Here is a 12413-nt window from a genome sequence, read left to right as displayed (position 1 = left end):
CTGTACATAACCAATTTGTATTTAGATTTGCACTACGTATGTGTATGTGTGTGTGTATGTATGTGTGTATGTGTGTGTGTATGTATGTGTTTATATGTATGTACAGGTGCATCTCAATAAATTAGAATGTCGTGGAAAAGTTCATTTATTTCAGTAATTCAACTCAAATTGTGAAACTGATGTATTAAATAAATTCAATGCACACAGACTGAAGTAGTTTAAGTCTTTGGTTCTTTTAATTGTGATGATTTTGGCTCACATTTAACAAAAACCCACCAATTCACTATCTCAAAAAATTAGAATATGGTGACATGCCAATCAGCTAATCAACTCAAAACACCTGCAAAGGTTTCCTGAGCCTTCAAAATGGTCTCTCAGTTTGGTTCACTAGGCTACACAATCATGGGGAAGACTGCTGATCTGACAGTTTCCAGAAGACAATCATTGACACCCTTCACAAGGAGGGTAAGCCACAAACATTTATTGCCAAAGAAGCTGGCTGTTCACAGAGTGCTGTATCCAAGCATGTTAACAGAAAGTTGAGTGGAAGGAAAAAGTGTGGAAGAAAAAGATGCACAACAAACTGAGAGAACCGCAGCCTTATGATTGTCAAGTAAAATCGATTCAAGAATTTGGGTGAACTTCACAAAGAATGGACTGAGGCTGGGGTCAAGGCATCAAGAGCCACCACACACAGACGTGTCAAGGAATTTGGCTACAGTTGTCGTATTCCTCTTGTTAAGCCACTCCTGAACCACAGACAACGTCAGAGACGTCTTACCTGGGCTAAGGAGAAGAGGAACTGGACTGTTCCCCAGTGGTCCAAAGTCCTCTTTTCAGATGAGAGCAAGTTTTGTATTTCATTTATAAACCAAGGTCCTAGAGTCTGGAGGAAGGGTGGAGAAGCTCATAGCCCAAGTTGCTTGAAGTCCAGTGTTAAGTTTCCACAATCTGTGATGATTTGGGGTGCAATGTCATCTGCTGGTGTTGGTCCATTGTGTTTTTTGAAAACCAAAGTCACTGCACCCGTTTACCAAGAAATTTTGGAGCACTTCATGCTTCCTTCTGTTGACCAGCTTTTTAAAGATGCTGATTTCATTTTCCAGCAGGATTTGGCACCTGCCCACACTGCCAAAAGCACCAAAAGTTGGTTAAATGACCAAGGGTGTTGGTGTGCTTGACTGGCCAGCAAACTCACCAGACCTGAACCCCATAGAGAATCTATGGGGTATTGTCAAGAGGAAAATGAGAAACAAGAGACCAAAAAAATGCAGATGAGCTGAAGGCCACTGTCAAAGAAACCTGGGCTTCCATACCACCTCAGCAGTGCCACAAACTGATCACCTCCATGCCACGCCGAATTGAGGCAGTAATTAAAGCAAAAGGAGCCCCTACCAAGTATTGAGTACATATACAGTAAATGAACATACTTTCCAGAAGGCCAACAATTCACTAAAAATGTTTTTTTTATTGGTCTTATGATGTATTCTAATTTTTTGAGATAGTGAATTGGTGGGTTTTTGTTAAATGTGAGCCAAAATCATCACAATTAAAAGAACCAAAGACTTAAACTACTTCAGTCTGTGTGCACTGAATTTATTTAATACACGAGTTTCACAATTTGAGTTGAATTACTGAAATAAATGAACTTTTCCACGACATTCTAATTTATTGAGATGCACCTGTATGTGTATATATATATGTGTGTGTGTGTGGTGTATATATATTGTCTATTGTGTATTCTATATATACTTTTTTCTTTTCAATATTTATCTATTTTTTATTCAATTTTAATTATTTTTTTAAAAGTCTTGTTGCTGTTTTTGTATTGTTGTGTACTGGAAGCTCCTGTCACCAAGACAAATTCCTTATGTGTAAGCATACTTGGCAATAAAGTTAATTCTGATTCTGATATAATAGATTGTGCTTCTTTAGCTCAGATCACACTAAAAAACACTATTTTTCAGGCTGGTTCAGCTAATGCCCATTCTCGAGTTGACTGACAGGCAATGTCTGTACCTAAAAGGTGATTTGCTCTTTTACCTGTAAGGCGTTGGCCGTTCCAATTTCTCTCATTCAAACCATTCTAAGACCAGTTAGCTAAAGAGTTCCATTTGTTCAAAAACACTGTCAATTAGGCAGCAAGTCAGCATGCCTACATTTAGGATGCAGCCATTATCTCTTGGAGCATGCCTATTTTACCTTAAAATTATACCTATGTAGGCAGCTCACTAGGTTTTGGAACAAAGCCTCATTCTTTTCATCTAATAGATGGGAAATCTTTCTACATAATATGTAAACATTGCATGATTATTATGCTTTTCCTGCTTATCTCTCTCTCTCTCTCTCTCTCTCTCTCTCTCTCTCTCTCATTACTGATGGTCAGACCTTGGTAGACGTCTAAGAGCTGATAATTAACTCTATCTGTTGACACTGGTGAGCATCTCTGTGGTTATTTAACACCCATTACAGAACAAACAATACACACACAATCCTGCCATTAAACGTGCCTCTTTATCACACAACACAAATCCACAAATACAAACTCCCGATCACATTAACATCTTCTCACATCCCGAAACACTCATAATCAGCCCATCTTAACTCATAGTGCAAATGATGTTTATGTTTATTTGAAGTGTTTCACACTATGGACAGTTTGTATAGTGAAGTCGTTTCTCACTGTGAGTCTTATCTTAATTGCTCTGTGCTTGTCTCTATATGGCCTCTTCACAAGTCAAAGGTCATCAGCTCTGTGTTTTAAAGATCCCCCCTTCTCTGACTGGGAATGCAGAACTGATGTATGCTTAGCTTTACCAAAACCCCTAAAATCTCATTCTGTCTCCCTGACATTAGTGAGAATATAACCACATCAAGAGCCATTGACCTCTTGAGCCTTACTGTTGTTTCTGTGCTAGCTTCCATACTGTCTTACAAAAATTAACCAATTAATGCAATGACCTTTAATTACATCAATGACCTTTTGCTGTTTTACCTAAAGGGCCATAATGTATGCCTGTCTATGTATCCATCTATCCATCTAGTGCTTCACAATTATTCAATGTATAAATGCAATACATCGGCTAATTTAGAGCGTTCTGAATGGTTGTCAAAAATGCCCAAATTCAGTATCCTCTCTTCCTTAAATGGGTTTTAAGATGCAGATTTTTGTTTTAATTAAATGTTTGTTTGTTTGTTTTTTGGTTGTTTTATTTTGGTTGTTCTTTCATTTTTGTGTTTCTGCGCTCCACCACAACTTGAATTTAAACCATTAAATGGTTTTGAATATACAGTACTTCTATATGACACACTGAACACTGATCTCTTATGCAAAGCAAACCCCCTAGCAATTATTTCCATTTTCTTATAGTACACAAAGTCACACAGGAACCTCCAATATGTCATTGTGTCCTGTCCCACTACACACACATACATACTGTATGTGTGTGTAGTGGGACAGGAAGCAAATGATGATATATGAGAGGATAAGAGGTTAGTTACGTATGTCTAATTAACTGACTGTCTATCCATGTTGGGGCTTAAAATCAGGTCCCTTATTGTGCGTGAGTGTGTAGCATCTTGAAGTAGCAGAGAAAGGGCAGTGACCTGGATTGGAACAGCAAAAGGAGGGAGGCCATGTCATGAAATCAGCTGTTTGTTTCTCAATGGCTATTTTGTTAAAAAAAACATTGAATTTGTATGTGCGTATGTGTATTTTGAAGTAGAGAGACCAAAAGAACATTTGGTGACGCTGGAACATCTTTGACCCAGAAAGAAATGTGTGCACATTGTATCTAATTTACATGCAGACACTTGGTGTCTGCGGTAAAACAATGTCTGAAAGGACAAGAGGTCTTTTGGCCTGGGTTTGACTCCCAGTGGTCTCTCTCTCTTTCTCTCCCTCTCTGTCTCACAACATATCACCCTTGTTTATTCTTCTTTCATCCCTACTCTTTTTCTCACATTCCTGTCATCTACATCCAACTCCTTTCTCAATCTGTTTTTATAGTCGGTGCATATTCTGTGTGATACTCATACATTTGACCCCAGTATAACTGCCTACTGTGTAGCCCAACATAACCTTAGAATTAATATGCAAACATAACCAGTTATGCCATTTAAGGACATAGATCTGGTAATCTGGCACTGCGTGGGTTTATGCTTCACCCACTGTCCTGGAGAGCTCTGACAATGGTGATTTTATTTATTTCCACATAAACCACCATCTTAAACTTTAGAAGGAGCACAGTCATTCTAAAAACCCTCTCTCCCTGTCTCTGTCTCTCCAAGAAAAACTGATATGTCCTTCTAACACACAAAGATACTGATGCAGCAAGATGCATTACACACATGCAATAGACCTTATTCACAGTTGTTCACAAGACTGTGAGGGATAGACTTACAGTCTCTTCAACTGGTTCTACTGTTGTTTAAATTGGAGTTGGTCATTCAGGTGATGAAACATTGAAAAAACATCTTTCCAGAAATGTTTAGTCAACAAAAAAACATGAATTGTGAAAATTATATATGATCCAGGACATATATGCAGCTTTATACAGTGCATGCCATTTAAGAAACTCAAGGTAGGCTATATATTCCTAATAGCCTTCATTGCTGTTAGGGATATAGACATCAAAAATTAAATATGGCGCTACTCTGAATAAGGTCTATAGACCATAGTCAAGGTAGATGCCACATTTAATTATCAAATGGATTTCTAGTTACAACACCCTCACAGTCTCATTTTCGATTGCAAAATAATGGCATCTACTTTGACCAACAGTCACATGTTTATTAATTCATGATGATTTGTGTGAGATGGCGAAAACGTAAAATATCGTACAACTTGGTTCGTACGAAAGATACAACATTTATTCAGACCAATCAATCAAACAGAATTTCAAATCAATACATTACAGGCATCACATTTAGCCTCCTATCCCAACAGTTTATTTTAAGAAATAAAAAGTCTGTGACCAAATTTTGTTCCTCATTCCATATTCATTTATGCAATTCAAATAACTGATGTATAATATTACCCTGTAATAGGCTTCCCTCGTCTCATTCCAAACCCTGATGTTTCCTTTCGTCCGAGGTACACAAAATACATTTTTCTATTAAAGGTTTGGGGAAAGGATTACACTTTATGGGGGGCCTGGGTAGCTTAGCAAGTAAAGACGCTGACTACCACACCTGGAGTCGCAAGTTTGAATCCAGGGCATGCTGAGTGACTCCAGTCAGGCTTCCTAAGCAACCAATTGGGCCAGTTGCTAGGGTGGGTAGAGTCACATGTAGTTCTTGCTCTCAGTGTGGCTCTCAGTGTGGCACGTGGTGAGTTGTGCGTGGATGCCGTGGGGAATAGCGTGGGCCTCCACACGCATTATGTCTCCACAGTAACGCATTCAACAAGCCATGTGATAAGATGCGTGGACTGATGGTCTCAGACATGGAGGCAACTGAGATTTGTCACCCGGATTGAGGTGAGTCACTACACCACCACAAGGACCTAGAGCGCATTGGGAATTGGACATGCCAAATCCCTACCCCCCCCCAAAAAAGGATTACACTTTATGTTTATGTTGGGAGGGGTTATCCCCTTTTCTCCCAATTTGGAATGCCCAATTCTCACTACTTAGTAGGACCTTGTGGTGGTAGAGTTACTCACCTCAGTCCAGGTGGCGGAGGACAAGTCTCAGTTGCCTCTGCTTCTGAGAATCAATCCACGCATCTTATCACGTGGCTCATTGTGCATGACACTGCGGAGACTCCCAGCATGTGGAGACTCATGCTACTCTCCGTGATTTATCATGTGCCCCATTGAGAGCGAGAACCACGTATCATCACCACGAGGATGTTACCCCATGTGACTCTACCCTCCCTAGCAACTGGGCCAATTTGGTTGCTTAGGAGACCTGGCTGGAGTCACTCAGCACACCCTGGATTCGAACTCGCGACTCCAGTGGTGGTAGTCAGCGTCAGTACTCGCTGAGCTACCCAGGCTACCCAGATGTTTCTTTTTCCTCTGTGGTACATAGTGTACGCCACTTATATAGTGCATGTAAACCAGAACGCTGTTTTCTCGCAATAACCCGCTTTCTGGTGTCCATGTAAACGTAGTCACAGATTTTCCTATTAAAATTATGGTTAGGTTTAGGCTTTGGGTAAGGGTTTAGACTTAAATTAGGCTTAGGTTTGGATTATAGGGTTAAACTCAGGAGTAAAATTTGTATGATTTTGTTCGAGCTAAGTCATATGATTTCTTACAATTTTGCCATATCATACTATTATTAGGCTACAACTTGTCATGAGACCGTGTTGAGCTTGATTATGGTCCATTCAACAAACAGAAACCTCTTGCTTCAGTCCCCAAATAATTTCTATGCCCCTCCTCCAATACATGTCTTTTACAGCCTTCTGTATTCTCCACTCTCAAATCTCACTCTCAATTTTTGACTTCTCAGGGAACAGATTTTTAGCAAGGTCAAAATTTTAACTATGAGAAATATTATTTGTCAGTGTCATACAAAACTTGTTCTTTATTCTTCCTTTCTGTGATCACAGTCGTGACGCTGAGATTTATTAAGTCCTCTGGCAGTCTTACACATCTCTCAATTCTCTTTGGCGCATATTCTTGGGTCATTGCTTGAGGTTTTCGTCTTCCCTCGGCTATCCCTTATTGCCAATGGACAAGTAGAGAGTCTTTGTCGACGAAGAGAAAAAAAAAACGCCTTGAAAGATTTGCTTTGGGAGTGATGAGGGAGGGAAGGGGAGGATGGCCGCGCTAATTATGCATGGTGATTGTTGATGGCTTGATTGTCTGCGTCCAGCTGCACAGAGGAGCAGGAGCAAGCAGAGGGCGGGGACACGGAGCAGGGCAGACTCACTGACGCCAGTTGCCACATTCTCCCATGCAATGAAAAAGAGCCCCGATTGTGCCGGACCTCTTCCCGCCAGCGCCGAGGCACCTGATCTACTGACACCGCAGTCAAATATAGCCAACAAGAATGAGATTGAAAAACGTCCTCATCTGTACATTGTGGACTGATTTCTCCCTGTTAAAACACACCCTAAAATCCTGATGTAGCCTAGTTTTATCTTGAATCAAGGTGTTGACACAGGTTGAACAAATGCTGCCGTAGCTAATGAGAGATCAAAAGGCTGCATGAGAGGTCAGTCCACCAGGCACATGATGTACGTCACATTATAAGGGAATAAGTTTAGTGGAGTTTTTTTTATTTTTTTATTTTTTTTTTTTTGGCATGATCAAAAACTGCACATTTGTATTTCTAAAGCAGGGCAAAATAAGTACAATAAACTTAAAACAACAATTGTCAAAATGCAGAAAACAAATGTTATTAACAAATAAAATAAAACGTGAATAAAATGATATATTAACCACTGGCAATGCAGCAAAAATAATACTAAGAATTACACTGGTGGACAAAAGTTTGAATAATGTACAGATTTTGCTCTTATGGAAAGAAATTGGTACTTTTATTCACCAAAGTGGCATTCAACTGATCACAATATATAGTCAGGACATTAATAATGTAAAAATTGACTATTACAATTTGAAATGTTTTTCAGAACTTCTTAAACTACTTCAAAGAGTTCTCATCAAAAAATCCTCCATGTGCAGCAATGACAGCTTTGCAGATCCTTGACATTCTACCTGTCAGTTTGTCCAGATACTCAGGTGACATTTCACCCCACGCTTCCTGTAGCACTTGCCATAGATGTGGCTGTCTTGTCGGGCACTTCTCACACACCTTACAGTCTAGCTGATCCCACAAAAGCTCAATGGGGTTAAGATCCATAACACTCTTTTCCAATTATCTGTTGTCCAGTGTCTGTTTCTTTGCCCACTCTAACCTTTTCTTTTTGTTTTTCTGTTTCAAAAGTGGCTTTTTCTTTGAAATTCTTCCCATAAGACCTGCACCCCTGAGTCTTCTCTTTACTGTTGTACATGAAACTGGTGTTGAGCGGGTAGAATTTAATGAAGCTGTCAGCTGAGGACATGTGAGGCATCTATTTCTCAAACTAGAGACTCTGATGTACTTATCCTCTTGTTTAGTTGTACATCTGACCTTCCACATCTCTTTCTGTCCTTGTTAGAGCCAGTTGTCCTTTGTCTTTGAAGACTGTAGTGTACACCTTTGTATGAAACCTTCAGTTTTTTGGCAATTTCAAGGATTGTATAGCCTTCATTCCTCAAAACAATAATTGACTGACGAGTTTCTAGAGAAAGCTGTTTCTTTTTTTGCCATTTATGATCTAATATTGACCTTAAGACATGCCAGTCTATTGCATACTGTGGCAACTCAAAAACAAACACAAAGACAATGTTAAGCTTCATTTAACGAACCAAATAGCATTCAACTGTGTTTGATATAATGGCAAGTGATTTTCTAGTACCAAATTAGCAATTTAGCATGATTACTCAAGAATAAGGTGTTGGAGTGATGGCTGCTGGAAATGGGGCCTGTCTATATTTGATCAAAAATGACTTTTTTCAAATGGTGATGGTGCTGTTTTTACATTAGTAATGTCCTGACTATACTTTGTGATCAGTTGAATGCTACTTTGGTGAATTAAAGTAGTGACCTCTGCCAACCAAACTTTTAGGGAGTTGCCTTGTAGCTCAATTGCTCTCTATACAAACCTCTGAGATGGTTAAATATTTATATTATTTTCTGTTGTCAAAAATCCAACACTTTTATTCTAGCTCACCTATTTTCTCATTCTTTATTTCTATTTATCAAAGCTCATTTGTTAGCATACCTGCAGAGGGCATCTTCCCCTGCTGTTTGCTTTAGGCAGAAAATTAAGGCCTACATTTTTTTTTTTTTTTTTTTTTTGCAGTCGTGCACTTTGGACAACGTCAAAATACCAGGTCAAATTTTGCGCTCAATTGCTTAGCACGGCCTGCAAAGACGTGCATTTATCCGGTTGCACCCACATGAATTAAAGGTGTGAACTAGCCAGTCACAACTTTTAATAAGTTACTCACATTTTAATAGGCTACCAGTTTGAACACGACAAAGGTGAATTACAGAATACTGTATGTTCCATTCAAGCAAAACAGGAATGTGTTTCTTACTTTCTAGACCTGTTGGGTCTATTTCACTATTATGCTATTTCAGTCTGAGAAAACAGAGAGCTATTTTTGTATTAGTTTAACTAATCTAGCCAAACTGAAGGCCTTTTACACGCGCATCTTTTCAGTGAATGTAAATCCAGCTGTGCGCGAGAGTTTGGGTGGGTGCTTACATCTTGATTGACAGCTGTACTGACCAATGAGAGCGGCTCCACGGCCGAGACCACTCTCTCGCCCATGGGGGTGCGCGCTGGAGAGCGTGAATGGATGACGTCAGGAGCCCGGCGCCAGGCTGTCTGGGACTCGCGCGTTAGATCAACACAGCTGGAGCGGGACAGGACACACAGCTGGCCCGCCAGCGCATTCCTTCACAAAAACAGCACTGTGAGAAAAGAGGAGACACATTTTTGATGTAAACTAAAAATGCACTGGGTTAAAACTGGAAAGAGAGTCAGTCTGTAGTTTGGCTGTAACTTGCAAAGCTTCCTCTTTACATGATAAAGAGGCATGGGAGACAAGTATAGTTATGATCTATTTATAGATAACGAGTGCCACTTTTAGAATGTAGGAAAACCGCGCGCGCAGTGGTTTGTTTTCAGAGGTTCCTCGGTTGGTTATTAATATTTCCATCATCGTGAGAATATTTGGAGATGTTTGATATGGGCCTACTACATTTAACGAAATCTAAATTTACGCTTTCTTTGCCAGGCACGAGAAAAGAGAGGTAGTCTGCCAACTACTTAAGACTGTTTACTTCGCGGGTCTTAAAGTAGCCTATGTCAGGTAAAGAAATTTAATCTAATGTGTGTGTGTGTGTTACAGTCTCTTAAGGATGTAATTCTCGACGCCAGTGTGTCTTCTGGTCACGGGAGTAGGGCAGGCTACCTTATTATATTATATTTATGGATTTTATCCATCATGCACTTCTGCCTAAACTATGCGGATGATTGCATTTTCCTCACGCAAATGTTGGCTCCAAATGTGTCCACTTGATTTTATTTAAATTTTTATTTAATTATATTGTGTATTTGCATAAATCACACGTTTATAATGTACAGTGTGCGAGAATCCAGTTCCTAACTTTTATTTTTCAAAAGGTTTTTCAGCTTTAAGTTAAGTAAGTTTATATTTAATTTAATGCTCTAACTGACCCAGCTCCGTTTAGGTTCACTGACCCAAAATCAACACTCAAAAAAATATGTGGTATTCTGACAGCTCTTCCTCATTCCACCAATTTCTCTCTGAGTGACATGCCAACGGTTCCAATGACTAGTTAAGTATTTGCATAGGGCGGGGCTCATAAGCTCATACGCCTCTTTTTATTGGCTCAGCCGAACATGATGGTTGGTTTATGTGAGGAGGGGGCGGTGCTACACACAGCAGCGCTTTAAAACGAGTTGCCTGCCTTCGCACGCTGCCATAGTTCAGTGAGCGCGAGACGAGAAAGGAGGCGAACATTGGATATCAACAAAGCAGGACAACTACATACATTTATCTCACTCTCCGGACCTAGGAGTTCTTGAGATACCGCTACAGCTGGATTCTACTAGCAAGCCAAACGTTCCCTCAGACCACGTACCCAGAATGAAGGCTATCAGTCCCGTTCGGTCTGTCAGAAGCTGTTATGAGGCAGTTTGCTGTGTCTCAGAGCAGAGCCTCTCCATCAACCGTTGCAAGAGTCCCTCTGAGGAGCTGTCCGACATGAATGACTGTTACTCTAAACTCAAAGAGCTGGTGCCCAGCATCCCTCAGAACAAGTCCGTGAGCCAGGTGGAGATTCTTCAGCATGTAATAGATTACATCTTCGATTTACAGATAGCACTGGAAAACGAGACGGACACAAACAACGCGTCCGACTTGTTCATGTCAATGAAGGTGAGCGCGTCATCACAAGTCGTTAAGATGTATTTCTTGTTTATAACGATTATGATTTATTAATAGTAATCTAGTTGAAATCAATATGAATAAATATACTCTTTCCCCCTCATTAGAATTCAGAGATGACCCGTAATTTCTCCAAAGAGGATGGAGCTCTGTGCCATTAGGACAGATGAATGACAACGTTCATTGGTACACTTCAGCTTCTTTCTCTCTTTCTTTTTTTCCTTTTTTTAATAATCTGAAATAGATTAGCTATGTTTGTTTGACTTTTATTTTTAACACATTACATTAGTCAAATGTTGCAAAGTTGTGAAAAGCAGTAGGCCTAGTTGCTAGTAGACGGTTACTAATTAATTAGTCATTTGTTGTGTTAATTTCATTTCGATAGAGTCAGACAGCTATAACAAAGTCTGTTCAGCGTCCTCATTTCTTTTGCTCATCATGCCAATCAGCAAACAAGCTCAGATTCCCATATCAGTTCCAGCAAATTTAAGTTTTCCAGTTGGCGCCAGACTGTCTGCAATCCGCCTGTATCCACTGTGTGTGTGTGTGTGTGTGTGTGTGTGTGTGTGTGAGAGAGACAGAGAGACAGAGAGACAGAGAGACAGAGAGACGAGAGAGAGAGAGAGAGAGAGAGAGCTGAGTTAACTTTCTCCCTCTCATCTGCTGCAGGTGCGGGATAGAAACTTTCTCCTCCACTTATGGAAGAAAAGAGAGTGAAGGGGTGAGTCGGGTGAAGGAGTGAGGCTCTATTCAGAGTGTGGGAAAGCAATCTGCGCCCCTCTCGAGATGTCTATTCTTTGGTCACTGGACACTTGAACAAACCAAAGCCGTGGAGTTTTGAAGATCACAAAAAAGAAAAGCCTTCAGATTTTTTTCTTAATCGTTCCTATTTTTTGTGGCAACAATTGAACATTGTATATTTTGTACTGGCTACATTCCTGATTATTTGGACCAACTAATATCTCTTCACACACCCTTCCTTCCCAGCCATTCTTGGAGAATACCCTCCCCTTTTTTTTTTGAAAACATTTCCACATTTCAGCATGGCTGCCATTTGGTCTCAGTGATTGACTCAATCACTGGGATGATGTATATATTGTGCTTGAGGTTTTTTTGTGCTATGGGGTGGGAAGGGCTTTAGGCAGTGGGATTATATGAATTTACACACATGTGGAGCAGAATTTGAGCTCTATAATATAGAGTGGATTGTATATGTTTGTGGGGATTGTCTATTTCTACAGACTGTCAAATCAACGAGTTTCATAAACTCCTTTGTGTTTTGTTTGTACACTCACTCTTTTTACACAAGAAAATAAATCATACAAATAAAATGAGAAATGTGGAGTTCAGTAGTTTTTCTTAAATGACTGAATGTAGACTCTTTACTGTCTTCATAGCTTCAGGTATCCTGAATAAATACCTTGTGGAGATG

The 12413-nt window shown here is 39.9% G+C and overlaps 1 protein-coding gene across 1 annotated transcript; it reads left to right on the top strand.

Moving 5' to 3' along the window:
- Positions 1-9454: 9454 nt before the first annotated feature.
- Positions 9455-12007, top strand: LOC127411434 (DNA-binding protein inhibitor ID-3-like). Its single transcript, XM_051646996.1, has 3 exons — positions 9455-10972; positions 11089-11167; positions 11651-12007. Exons 1-2 carry the CDS (start codon positions 10682-10684, stop codon positions 11140-11142), a joined length of 345 nt encoding a protein of 114 aa, XP_051502956.1. The 5' UTR covers positions 9455-10681; the 3' UTR covers positions 11143-11167; positions 11651-12007.
- The last annotated feature ends 406 nt before the right edge of the window (positions 12008-12413 follow it).

Source organism: Myxocyprinus asiaticus, chromosome 20 (assembly GCF_019703515.2).
Source record: "Myxocyprinus asiaticus isolate MX2 ecotype Aquarium Trade chromosome 20, UBuf_Myxa_2, whole genome shotgun sequence".
Taxonomy (NCBI): Eukaryota; Metazoa; Chordata; class Actinopteri; order Cypriniformes; family Catostomidae; genus Myxocyprinus; species Myxocyprinus asiaticus.
Note: the sequence above shows the minus strand (reverse complement) of the source record. Positions and strands in the feature narration are given on the sequence as shown.

What these genes read in the sequence shown, in the direction of transcription:
- LOC127411434 (XM_051646996.1), top strand. Translation starts at nt 10,682, where the DNA reads ATGAAGGCTATCAGTCCCGTTCGGTCTGTCAGAAGCTGTTATGAGGCA. An exon ending in ACTTGTTCATGTCAATGAAG is followed by an intron (nt 10,973 to 11,088) that starts GTGAGCGCGTCA and finishes CCCCCTCATTAG; the next exon opens with AATTCAGAGATGACCCGTAA.